The sequence below is a fragment of the Leucoraja erinacea genome, chromosome 1, assembly GCF_028641065.1.
Source record: "Leucoraja erinacea ecotype New England chromosome 1, Leri_hhj_1, whole genome shotgun sequence".
Lineage (NCBI taxonomy): Eukaryota > Metazoa > Chordata > Chondrichthyes > Rajiformes > Rajidae > Leucoraja > Leucoraja erinaceus.
Genome location: NC_073377.1, coordinates 136,676,950 through 136,690,900, shown reverse-complemented (window position 1 = coordinate 136,690,900; position 13,951 = coordinate 136,676,950). Strand labels below are relative to the sequence as shown.

General features: G+C 49.3%; 1 protein-coding gene across 1 annotated transcript in view; it reads left to right on the top strand.

Moving 5' to 3' along the window:
- LOC129696731 (electrogenic sodium bicarbonate cotransporter 1-like) overlaps nt 1–13,951 on the top strand; it is a 214,005-nt gene that overhangs the window by 165,850 nt on the left and 34,204 nt on the right. Inside the window, exons 23-25 of the mRNA XM_055634903.1 lie at nt 9,029–9,214; nt 9,937–10,050; nt 11,321–11,482. Of these exons, the coding sequence (XP_055490878.1) occupies nt 9,029–9,214; nt 9,937–10,050; nt 11,321–11,482 (462 nt within the window). The remainder of the gene's footprint in view (nt 1–9,028; nt 9,215–9,936; nt 10,051–11,320; nt 11,483–13,951) is intronic.

Genomic DNA, 13,951 nt, shown 5'->3' with positions numbered 1-13,951 from the left:
CAGTGATACTGTGTGGAAACAGGCCCTTCGGCCCAACTTGCCCACACCAACCGTCAGGCACAATCTACACTCGTCCCTCCTGCTTATTTTTGGCCCATATCCCTCTAAGCCCATCCTATCCATGTCCCTGTCTAACTGTTTCTTAAACGTTGGGATAGTCCCTGCCTCAACTACCTCCTCTGGCAGCTTGTTCCATACACCCACTTGTGTGGAAAAGGTACCCCTCAGATTCCTATTAAATCTTCCCCTTCAAATTAAACCTGGTCCTTGATTCCCCTACTCTGGGCTGGATACTCTGTACATCTACCCGATCTATTCCTCTCTTGATTGTATACACCTCTATGAGATCACCCCTCATCCTCCTGTGCTCCAAGGAATTGAGTCCCAGGCTACTCAACATCTCCCTATAGCTCAAGTCAAGTCAAGTCACATTTATTTATATAGCACATTTAAATAAACAACTCTCGTTGGCCAAAGTGCTTTACATTTGTTATAAGAATAGTATAAACAAACAAACTACATACATATATACATATAGCCCTCGCTCAGTGGACTTCAGGAAAGGCTTGGGAGTATAGATAAGATTTTAGTCTTGACTTAAAGGAGTCGATGGAGGGGGCAGTTCTGATGGGAAGGGGGATGCTGTTCCACAGTCTAGGAACTGCAACCGCAAAGGCGCGGTCGCCCCTGAGCTTATGCCTAGACCGCAGGATGTTCAGCAACCCCAAGTCGGCTGATCTGAGGGGCAGGAGGTGGAGTGGTGGGTGAGAAGACTTTTAATGTGGGAGGGGGCAAGCCCATTGAGGGCTTTGTAGACATAGAGGAGGGTCTTGAAATGTATACGGAACCGCACAAGGAGCCAGTGGAGAGAGGCCAGGATCGGGGTGATGTGGTCCCTTTTTCGGGTGTCCGTCAGGAGTCTCGGTGCGACGTTTTGGACCAGTTGCAAGCGGGACAGGGAAGATTGGCTGATGCCAGTGTAAATAGAGTTGCAGTAATCTAGGCAGGGAGGAGATAAATGCGTGGATGATCTTTTCGAGCTCATCAAATTGGAGGAATTGATTTATTTTAGCTCAGTCCTTCTAATCCTGGCAACATCCTCCTAAACCTTCTCTGTACCCTCTCCAGCTTGTCAACATCTTTCCTAGAGGAATCTGAGGGGTACCTTTTCCACACAGAGAGTGGTGAATCTCTGGAACTCTCTGCCACAGAGGGTAGTTGAGTCCAGTTCATTGGCTATATTTTTAGATGTGGCCCTTGTGGCTAAGGGGATCAGGGGGTATGGAGAGAAGGCAGGTATGGGATACTGAGTTGGATGATCAGCCATGATCATATTGAATGGCGGTGCAGGCTCGAAGGGCCGAATGGCCTACTCCTGCATCTAATTTCTATGTTTCTATGTTTCTAACATGGTGCCCAGAACATGACTTCCCAACTTCTATACTCAATACTCGTGCTGATGCAGGCAAATGTGCCAAAAGCCTTTTTGACCACCCTATGCTGCCTGACCCGCTGAGTTGCTCCAGCACTCTGTGTCCATGTTCTCCAGAGATGCTGCCTGACCCGCTGAGTTACTCCAGCACTCTATGTCCTTTAATGCAATTATTACTTGCTGCAGCTTAATTGGCCTGTAAAGGTTCAAGGTTTAAGGTCTTTTATTGTAACGTGTACCAATGTTTCGATATTCGAATTAACATAAAGCCATACTAAGAAAAGCAACAAGACGCACAACTACATAAAAGTTAACATAAACATCCAATACAGCGGATTCCCCAGATTCCTCACTGTGATGTAAGGCAATAAAGTCCAATCTTCTTCCCCCTTTATTCTCCCACGGTCGGGGCAGTCGAACCATCAGCAGTCGGGGCGATTGAAACTCCCACGTTGGGGCGATTGAAGCTCCTGCCATCGGGGCGGCCTGGAGCTCCCGAAGGCGGTCTCTATCCAGGGACCACGAGCTCCATGATGTTAAAGTCCGCACGCTCCCGCGTTTGGAGCTCCCGAAGTGGGTCTCCAACAGAGGCCCACAACTCCTCGGTGTTAGGCTGCAGTGCGGACGGAGATACGATATAGAATAAAATCACATCTCCGTCGAGGTAAGCGATTTAAACCCACCCCCACTACATATAAGAAGCTAAAGAACAGTAAAACATACATTTAACACTTAATATAAACAACAAAAAAGGAACGGACGAGACAGACTGTTGGCGAGGCAGTCATTGCTGGCGCCACCTGGTGAGCAGAATATAGATAGATAATAATGCAAAATCGTAGTGCACTCTGCGCCCATAGTTCCTAGTTGCTGCAGTTAGTGTTGTGGTGTTCAAGAGACCGATGGTCGCTGGGAAGCTGTTCTTGAACCTGGAGGTCACGGTTTTCAGCCTCCTTGTATCTGATTCCACCATCGCACCTCAAACAACAGTGGCACAGTGGGTAGAGCTGCTGCCTCACAGCCCCACGCACCCGGGTTCTATCCTGACCTCTGGTGCTGTGTGGGTGATGTCTTCACATTCTTTCTGTGACAGGGTGGGTTTTCTCCGGGTGCTCCGGTTTCCTCCCTGTGTGGGTTTGTCGGTTAATCGCCCCTCTGTAAATTGCCCCTAGTGTGTAGGGAGTGGATGAGAACGTGCGCTAACATCCAACCAGTGTGAACGGGTGATCGATGGTCAGGTGGGCGAAATGCCTGTTTCCATGCTGTATCTCTAAATTAAACTCCGCACCATCTCCTTGGGCAGATTGCTCCAGATACCAACCAAACTGATAAACACTTCCTTGCACAAACCTATGTCCTCCCTGTTGATGACACCCCAACCATAGGAAGAAAGATTGTCACTTTCTATGACAGAATCACAGAGTTATGCAGCGTGAAAACAGACCCTTTGGCCCAAGATGGCCAAGATGCCCCATCCTCACTAGCCCCACTTGGCCTGTTTCCCTCTAAACCTGTCCATGTACCTGTCCAAGTATCTTTTAAAATAGACACAAAATGCTGGAGTAAGCAGATAAAATGTGTGGGAAGGAACTGCAAATGCTGGTTTACATCGAAAATAGACACAAAACGGTTCAGGCAGCATCTCAGATTCAGATTCAGATTCAATTTTAATTGTCATTGGCAGTGTACAGTACAGAGACAACAAAATGCATTTAGCATCTCCCTGGAAGAGCGACATAGCAAATGATTTGAATAAATAATAATAAGTGTCCGGGGGGGTGGTGATTGGCAGTCACCGAGGTACGTTGTTGAGTAGAGTGACAGCCGCCGGGAAGAAGCTGTTCCTCGACCTGCTGGTTCGGCAACGGAGAGACCTGTAGCGCCTCCCGGATGGTAGGAGGGTAAACAGTCCATGGTTGGGGTGAAAGCAGTCCTTGGCGATGCTGAGCGCCCTCCGCAGGCAGCGCTTGCTTTGGACAGACTCAATGGAGGGGAGCGAGGAACCGGTGATACGTTGGGCAATTTTCACCACCCTCTGCAATGCCTTCCGGTCGGAGACAGAGCAGTTGCCATACCATACTGTGATGCAGTTGGTAAGGATGCTCTCGATGGTGCAGCGGTAGAAGTTCACCAGGATCTGAGGAGACAGATGGACCTTCTTCAGTCTCCTCAGGAAGAAGAGATGCTGGTGAGCCTTCTTGATCAGAGTTGAGGTATTGTGGGTCCAAGAGAGGTCATCGGAGATGTTGACTCCCAGGAACCTGAAGCTAGAAACACGTTCCACCTCCGTCCCGTTAATGTGGATGGGGGTGTGCGTGCCGCCTCTGGCTTCCTGAAGTCTACAATGAGCTCCTTGGTCTTCTTGGAGTTAAGGGCCAGGTTGTTGTCAGTGCACCATGCTGCTAAGTGCTGGAGGGAATGTATGATTCGAGACCCTTCTTCAGACTGGGAGTCAGGGGAGAGGGAGACACAGAGATATGGAAGGGTAAGGTGTGAAAACGACAGATCAAAGTAGACAATGATGAGGAAATGTAGAATGGTTGATTGTTAGAACGGGACAGGCAGCATCTCTGGAGAGAAGGAATTTCCAGTATTTTGTGTCTAATTTGGTGTAAACCAGCATCTGCAGTTCCTTCCTACACAAGTGTCTTTTAAATGTTGTTACAGTACCTGCCTCAGCTTTCTCCTCTGGCAGCATGTTCCATACACCCACCCTCGGTGTGAGGAAAGTTATTGAAGTGTATAGTATAACTAGGGTTGCCAACTTTCTCACCCCCAAATAAGGGACAAACGGTCAAAATACGGGACAAATTCCCAACGACAATTTATTCACCGACTCGGCCGTGGCTGGGTGAATGAAGAGTTGGCCCGGGTGCTGGACTACACACAAAGCCCAGCCGGCGGGCCAGCTGAGGAGTTTTGGCCCGGGCCGCGTGATGTCGCGTGCAAAGTCCGGCGCCCCATCCAACTCATGAACCGATGATCGGCCATGAGAAGGAGGGGTGGTGGTGTCGGCGGGTAAGCGAAGGTCCGAAGATCAGACAGCTGGCCGGGCTGCCGACCGACGGGGCCACGGGCGAGGTGCTGCTGCTGCACTCCATGGGCTGCACTACGTCAGGACGGGTGAGGCGGGGCCGGACGCGGCGCTCCGACCCGACAGTCCCCTCGACCTGAGTAGTAGCAGTCAAATACGGGACAAGGGCGGTACCGTACGGGACAAACCAATTTAGCCCAATATACCGGATGTCACGGCTAATCTGGGACAATTGGCAACCCTACTTATCACCTGGAGGTCTGAGCTGGGGAAGGCCAGGGTGCAGCTGATGGTCCGGACGTGCTTTGCGCAAAGTCCCTTCACCGCTGACATACAACATAGAACAATACAGCACAGGAACAGGCCCTTTGGCCCACAATGATGCCGAACATGATGCAAGACCAATTCTCCTCTGCCTGCGCGTGATCCACATCCCTCCATTCCCTGCATATCCACGTGTCTCTCAAACCCACTATCGTATCTGCCTCCACCATCACCCCTGGCAGTGCGTTCCAGGCACCTACCTCCCTCTGTGTAAAAAACTTGCCCTGCACATCTCCTTTAAACTTTGCCCCTCTCACCTTAAAGCTGTGCCCTCAGTATTTGATATTTCAAGCCTGGAAAAAAGCTTTTGACTGCCTCTCATAATTTTATACACTTCTATCAGGTATCTCCTCAGCGGGCAATCCATGGAAAACAATCCGGTGTGTCCAGCCTCTCCCTGTAGCTGAAACCCTCTAATGCAGGCATCATTCTGGTAAACCTCCTCCGCACCCTCTCCAAAAGGCCCCACATCCTTCCTGCAATGGGGGCGACCAGAACTGCACGCAATACTCCACATGCGGCCCGACCAAAGTCTTGTAGAGCTGCAGCGTGACTTCCTGACTCAGTGCCCCGACCAATGAAGACATGACATGTCAGATGGTAGTCTGTTACATCACAAGGCAACTGAGTTTATAACTGCAGATGCTGGTTTACAAAAAAAAAGACATAGAGTGCTGGAGTAACTCAGCAGATTGGGCAGCTCCTCCAGAGAACATGGATAGGTGACATTTCATGTCATTTTTTAAGAGATACAGTGAGGAAACAGGCCCTTCGGCCCATCAAGTCCACATCGTCCATAGACTTGTTCTATGTCTTCCCAATTTTGCATCCTACACCCTAGGGGCAATTTACAGAAGCCAATTCACCAACCTAGTGGGTGATTGGGTATATCCCACTTTCTCATCCGCTCCACACTCACTAACATCCAATAAACTTGAGACTTTACAATACAGAGTGGAAACAGGCTCTTCGGCCCACCGAATCCACGGCAACCAGTGATCACCCCATACACAAGCACTACCTTACACGCTAGGGGCAATTTACAATTTATAGAAGCCAATTAACCTACAAACCAGCACGTCTTTGGGATGTGGGAGGAATCTGAAGCTCCTGGACAAAAACCCATGTGGTCACGCGGGAGAACGTTAAAAAATCCACACAGACAGCACCCGTAGTCATGATCGAACCTGGATCTCTGTCGTTGTGAGGCAACAACTCTACCACTGCACCACCGTGCCGCCCTAAATGGGACCCTCACATCAGCCTGAAGAAGCGTCCCGGCCCGAAATGTCACTTAACGTTAAGCATCCACAGAGATGCTCAGTGCTGGAGTAACTCAACGGGTCAGGCAACCTCTCTGGAGAAATCTGGATTTTGGTCCCAACACAAAATGCCACCCGTCCTTTTTCTCCGGAGATACTGTCTGATCCACTGAGTTCCTCCAGCACTCAATGTCCTTTTGTCCAAACCAGCATCTGCAGTTCCTTGAGTCGAAACTTGAGGTCCAGGTGGCTTAACATCCTGGTGGGCACAGGCGTTGTGGGCTGAAGGGCCTGTTCCTGTGCTGTACTGTTCTACGTTCTATCTTACTCTACCTACAGAGAGTGTGTGAGGGTGCAGCAACTCCTCAGCATTGCATCAGGAGATCCGCCTACATGTTGTGGTTGGGTTTGTGATGTGTGCCATTTGACCGGGCTGGAATAGAGGGACAGAGGGAGAGAGAGAGAGAGAGAGACAAGTCACCAAGTTGTGACTTTGTGGTCATTGTGACGACGACATGTATTAGTTGCAAATCAGCTTTTCTGACCAGAAAGTACTTTTGCTGAGGAATGGGAAAATGTATAAACTTTCAACCAAAAATGGAGATATTTTCCATGTTGGTCAATGTCTAATGTCAGTGAGACAAAGATGCTGGAGAAACTCAGCGGGTGGGGCAGCCTCTTTCCTTCGCTCCATAGATGCTGCCTCACCCACTGAGTTTCTCCAGCATTTTTGTCTACCTTCGATTTTCCAGCATCTGCAGTTCCTTCTTAAACAATCTAATGTCAGGGAGACAGGTTTAAGAAGTGCAAAGCTTCAATGGACGATCTTCCATCAGGCTCGTGAACACTACACAATGCCAACATTAACCTCAGCAACCATGATCCTCCCTGGACTGTGTCTTTGCCTGCACTATGAACTTCAGTTTTGCACTATAATGGTTACCTAGTCTTGAGGATATTAATTTATTGTATCGTTGATCAGATTCATCTGTGTGTTGTGTCAAGTGTGGGCGGTGCAACCGGCGTTGCAGCAGCCTCTGCAGTCCGTCTGTTTTTTTTTGTCCCGTATAGTTTATAGTTTGTAATGTTTATTAAAAATTGTTTTAACTGTGTATGTGTGGGGGACGGGGACGGGACGGGGACGGGGACGGGGGGGGGGGGGGAGAGGGGGGGGAACTTTTGAATCTCTTCCCTGTGCGGGGGACCCAACCTTTTCCCTGTCGGGTCTCCGTTGTTGTTGGGGCCTAGCACCGTGGAGCGGCCTCCAGCTGGAACGACCTGGGGGCTCCAGTCGTGGTGCCTGCAGGCCCACCATCGTGGAGCTGGCCGAGTTCGAACGGGAGGAGCTGTGGTGGCGCGCGGCTGCGACACGACTCCGGAGCTCAGCGATCCCTGGTGGGAGACTGCTTTTCGGAGCTCCCGCAACGGCAACTTCTCCTGCAACGAGTTGCGGGGCTGAAAATGATCTGGAGCCTTACATCGCCCAGTGCGTCTTTAACGGCCGCGGGACTTGCTAGGGCCTGACGGGGGGTCCAACGTCAAGACCTGGAGTGCGGCCTTGCATCGCCCGGTGCGGCCTTAATGGCCGCGGGACGTTTTATCGCTCGCCGGGGGCGTTGACTTTGACATCGACATCGAGAGAAGAATGGAGAGCATGGGAGAGACAAGACTTTGCCTTCCATCACAGTGAGGAGGAGATTCACTGTGATGGATGTTTGTGCAAATTGTGTTGGTGTGTGTCTTGGTTCTTATCTTGTTTTACGACTGCAGAAACCAAATTTCGTTTGAACTTCATTTGAAGTGCAAATGACAATAAACGGTATTGTACCGTATTGTATTGTGAAATAGGCTTGTTAAATTGAGGCAGGAAAAAATTTCATTGTTCCGTTGCCAGTATATATGACAATGAAATACCATTGACCCTTAACCCTTGACTCTTGGCTAGTTTACTTTAGTTTAGAGTTCAGGGTGGAAACAGGCCCTTTGACCCACGATGTCCGTGCCGACCAGCGATCACCCCCTACACTAGCATTATCTCACACACTAGGGACAATTTACAATTTCACCAAAGACAATTAATTTACAAACCTGCACGTCTTTGGATTGTGGGTGGTCACAGGCAGAACATACAAACTCTGTACAGACAGCATCCTTAGTCAGGATCAAACCCGGGTCTCTGGCACTGAGATACTGCTGTGCCACCGTCCCAACCAGTTGGACTGCAGGATGACACTAGCTTGGCATCAAGGTTGGCATGGGTATTATGGGCTTATGGGCCTTTTGCTGTGCTGTACCATTCTATATTCTATATTAAATGTAAGGAGGATGTAATGCTGAGGTTCTATGCGCTGGTCAGGCCGCATTCGGAGTAATGTGAGCAGTCTTGTGCCCCATATCTGAGTGAGGATGTGCTGGCTCTGGAGAGGGTCACAGAGGTGGTTTACGAGAATGATCCCAGGAATGAGTGGGTTAACCTATGATGAGTGTCTGACGAGTTTAGAGGGATGGGCCTGGACTTGAGTTGAGAAGGATGAGGGGACACCTCATTGAAACCTTATTTAAAGCCTGGATAGAATGATTGTGGGGAAGATGTGTTTCCACTAGTGGGAGAATCTTGGATCGAAGGGTACAACCTCAGAATTAAAGGACGTTCCTTTAAGAAGGAGATGAGGAGGAATTTCTGTAGTCAGGGTGATGAATCTGTGGAACTCATTGCCACAGACATTTGTGGAGTCTGTCAATTTATGTTTTTAAGGCAGAGATAGATAGATTCTTGATTAGTGCGGGTGTCAAGGGTTATGGGGTGAAGGCAGGAGAATGGGGTTCAGAATCAGCCATGATTGAATGGCGGAGTTGACTCGATGGGCCGAATGGCCTAATTCTGCTCCTAGAACTTTATATGGTTATAGAACTTATGAAATGATTAGGATGACTGTCCTGACTCTAACAAAGTGATTGTGTTTCCTCTGTGTGTAGAACACGAGCTTTGACTGGTCATCGCTGTCCAAGAAGCAATGCGTGAAGTACGGGGGCCGCATGGTGGGTGCAAGCTGCCACTTTGTCCCAGACGTTGCCCTCATGTCCTTCATCCTCTTCCTCGGCACCTACACCTGTTCCATGACCCTGAAGAACTTCAAAACCAGCCCCTTCTTCCCAACCAGGGTAAGTGATCAGCGCTTGATGTCTAGGGCTGTTTAGGTTAAAGTTAAACACATAAAACGTTTAAACACGTCTTCCCACAAAGACGTGCAGGTTGGTAGGTTAATTGGCTTCTGTAAATTGTGAATTGTCCTTTGTGTGTAGGATAGTGCGGGTTTATGGGTGATCGCTGGTTGGCGTGGACTCGGGCTCAAGGGCCTGTTTCTCTAAGGTCTTAAGTATCAGAAGGGCATCCAGTCAGCAGAAAGATTATTCATGATTACAATCAAGCCGTCCACGCTGTACAGTTACAAGATAAAGGGAATAACGTTTAGTGCAAGATAAGGTCCAGTAAAGTTTGATTAAAGATAGTCCGAGGGTCTCCAATGGGAGATCAGGGCCGCTCTCTAGTTGGTGATAGGATGGTTCAGTTGCCTGATAACAGCTGGGAAGAAACTGTCCCTGAATCTGGAGGTGTGCGTTTTCACACTTCTGTACTTCTTGCCTGATGGGAGAAGGGAGAAGAGGGAGTGACCGGGGTGAGACTGGTCCTTGATTATGCTGCTGGCCATGTCAAGGCAGCGTGAAGTGTAGATGGAGTAAACGGAAGGGTCAAACCTTCTGATGTGGTGATCCCTGATCACTCAGTACTGCTTGTGTTAACCTCCCTCCTTGTGTTTCCCCCTCCCCGCCCCCTCCACCCCTCCGCCATCCCCAACCCTCCCCTCTCCCCCCCTATCCCGCAGATCCGAAAGCTCATCAGTGACTTTGCCATCATCCTGGCCATTCTGATCTTCTGTGGACTGGATGCCCTGGTTGGAGTGGACACACCAAAGCTAATCGTGCCAAGCGAGTTCAAGGTGAGTGTATCCGGTGCCCCTCCGTATCTTCCCAGTGTCATGGAGTCATACAGCACGGAAACAGGCCCTTCAGCCCAACTTGCCCACACCCACCAACATGCCCCATCTACACTAGTCCCACCTACCCACGTTTGGCTCTTATCCCTCTAAACCTATTCTCTTAAAATGTCCAAATGTCTCTTAAGTCTTGTTCCATTCCCTTCCTCAACCATCTCCTCCGGCAGCTCATTCCATACACCCACCACCCTCTGTGTAAAAAAAGTTGCCCCTCTGGGATCTATTAAATATTTTCCCTTTCACCTTAAACAATGTCCTCTGGTTCTCAATCCCCTACTCTAGTGACTGTGCATCTACCCGATCTATTCCCTTCATGACTTTATACACCTCTATAAGATCTCCCTTATCCTCCTGTGCTCCCAGCCTGCTCAACCTCTCCCTGTAGCTCAGACCCTTGAGTCCTGGCAACATCCTCATTAAAACACTCTGAATCATTTCCTGCCTGATGCCATAATTTTAACCTGATACTTACTGCAGAGTCACCATTCATAAGAGCCTGAGACATAGGAGCATATTTAAGCCATTCGGCCCATTGAGTCTACTCCGCCATTCAATCATGGATGATCTATCTTTCCCTCTCAAACCCGTTCTTCTGCCTTCTCCCCAAAACCTTTCACAATCTTCCTAATCAAGAACCGCTTTACAAACATCTAATGACTTGGCCTCCACCACTGTCTGTGGCAATGAATTCCACATATTCATTGGGACCCCTCTTCAGACCATTTTTCATTTCTGGCCTTTGTCTAATCATAACCGCCTCCCTTCATGTGTTTCCACCTATCACTCGCCGGGCTATGGCCTGCTCCTCCAGTCTCCCAGCTCTCTCCCCCCACCCCCACCACAACCAGTCTGAAGAAATTACCACACAAATAGAGCGATATGGATAAGAAGGGTCTCGACCCGAAACGTCACCCATTCCTTCTCTCCAGAGATGCTGCCTGTCCCGCTGAGTTACTGCAGCAGCTTGTGTCCATTTCAGTGTAAACCAGCATCTGCAGTTACAGCATAGGAACAGGCCCTTCGGCCCGCGATGCCTGTGCTGAACATGATGCCGAGTGGTAAACTGATCTCTTCTGCCAGCACGTGATCCATATCCTTCTATTTGTGTTTTTTTTTTGTAAAGCAGCATCTGCAGTTCTCGTAACTTCTCAAAGTTATTTTGGTCTTGTTTGTTGACTGATTCATCTTGCTAATTGCTTCTTCCTCCCCGCAGCCAACGAGCCCAAAGCGAGGGTGGTTTGTGCCGCCATTTGGGGGCAACCCGTGGTGGGTGTGCCTGGCGGCTGGCCTTCCTGCCCTCCTCATCACCATCCTCATCTTCATGGACCAGCAGGTCACCGCCGTCATCGTCAACAGGAAGGAGCACAAACTGAAGGTCAGCCTCACATGTCTGTGGGTCATATGGTCATAAGGTCATTAGTGATAGGAATAGAATTAGGCCTTTTGGCCCATCAAGTCTACTCCACCATTCAATCATGGCTGATCTATCTCTCCCTCCTAACCCCATTCCCCTGCCTTCTCCCCGTAACCTCTGACACCTGTACTAATCAAAAATCTATCTATCTCTGCCTTAAAAATATCCACTGACTTGGCCTTCACAGCCTTCTGTGGCAAAGAATTCCACAGATTCACCACTCTCTGAAAGAAATTCCTCATCATTTCCTTGCTATAAGAACGTCCTTTATTTCTGAGACTATGGCCTCTAGTCCTGGACTCTCCCACTATTGGAAACATCCTCTCCACATCCACTCTGTCCAGGCTTCTCACTATTCACTAAGTCTCAATGAGGCCACCCCTCATCCTTCTAAACTCCAGCGAGTACAGGCCCAGCGCCATCAAACGCTCGACATATGTCATCTGTCCGGGGGTGGTGAGGATGGAAGAGTGATGGTCTGTACCCGCTCCACACATAGTGGTCTGCACGGTAGTGTAGCAGTAGAGCTGCTGCCTCGCAGCACCAGAGACCAATCCTGGCCTTGGTGTGGAGTTCGCATGTTCTCCCATGTGGACGGCGTGGGTTTTCTCCAGGTGCCCAGGTTTCCTCCCACATCTCAGAGTTGGATCGATCATCCCTTCACACTAGTTCTATGTTTTCCCACATTCTTATCCACTCTCTACACAATAGGGACATTTTGCAGAGGACGTTTAAAGGGGACTTTCGAGATACACGTGGACCCACCGAGTCCACGTCGACCAGCGATCACCCTGTACACTAGCACTATCCTACACACTGGGGTGGGAGATTGCAACCTTCACATGGTCTGCGTTGTTTCGACGAATGCAATCAACCTGGTGTGCACAATCAAATAAGATCAAATAGAACAAGTTGTCCTGCAACTTTAGGCTGTGCACGCCATACGCAGGAAGAAGAAGAAGGTCCTACACACTCCTATACATTTACCAAGGCTAATTAACCTTCAAACATGTAAGTCTTTGGGATGTGGAGGGAAACGGGAGCAGCCAGAGGAAACCCATGTGGTTACAGGGAGAACGTGCAAACTCTACACAGACAGCATCTGAGGTCAGGATCAAACCTATGTCTCTGTGGAGGGAATGAACAGCTGATGTTTTGGGTCAAGACCCTCCCTATGTAAATGGAGCAGTTGTTGTTCTTCTTTATGTGATGTACAGTTCAATACCGAAGATGGACACAAAGTGCTGGAGTAACTCAGTCGGTCAGATGTCTGTCCATATTCTACAGAGATGTTGCCTGACCCGCTGAGTTACTCCAGCACTCTGTGTCCATATTCTACAGAGATGTTGCCTGACCTGCTGAGTTACTCCAGCACTTTGTGTGTATCTTCGGTATAAACCAGCATCTGCAGTTCCTTCCTCCACACTGTACTGCTCCATGCAGTTCTATGTTGCTGGGGTAAAAGATACTGCACATTCACCATGTCCATTCCCCTTGTGATTTTATACACCTCTGTAAGATCACCACTCATCCTCCTGCCCTCCAAGCAATACAGTCCTACCCTGCCCAACCTCTCCCAGAGGCTCATCTTTGATGTAGTTTTCTTTGATAAACCTTCCCTCCCTCCAGCGTCCCTCTCCCACACACGACTCAATAGACAACAGACAATAGGTGCAGGAGTAGGCCATTCGGCCCTTCGAGCCAGCACCGCCATTCAATGTGATCATGGCTGATCATCCACAATCAGTATCCCGTTCCTGCCTTCTCCCCATATCCCCTGACTCCGCTATCTATAAGAGCCCTATCTAGCACTTTCTTGAAAGTTTCCAGAGAACCGGCCTCCACAGACTCACAACTCTCTGTGTGAAAAAGTGTTTCCTCGTCTCCGTTTTAAATGGCTACCCCTTATTCTTAAACTGTAGCCTCTGGTTCTGGACTCCCCCAACATCAGGAACATGTTTCCTGCCTCTAGCATATCCAAACCCTTAATAATCTTATATGTTTCAATAAGATACCCTCTCATCCTTCTAAATTCCAGAGTATGCATGCCCAGCCACTCCATTCTCTCAGCATATGACAGTCCCACCATCCCGGGACTGCTCCACGCTACAGTGCAAAACTCCCAAAGTACAAGCCCACTTTAAACACTTCAGCCTTGGCTCTGGAACAGTGAGGTCATCGGGGAGGTGGCTGCGCAGCCCAGAACAACTGGGGAGATTGCTGTTGGATAAAAGGCAGGAGTATGACTTCCAAACACTTCACAACACGTCCCCGGGAATACATAAATACATAGAAAATTGGTGCAGGATAGGCCATTCGGCCCTTCGAGCCTGCACCGCCATTCAATATGATCATGGCTGATCATCCAACTCAGTATCCCGTATCTGCCTTCTCACCATACCCCCTGATCCCTTTAGCCACACGGGCCAC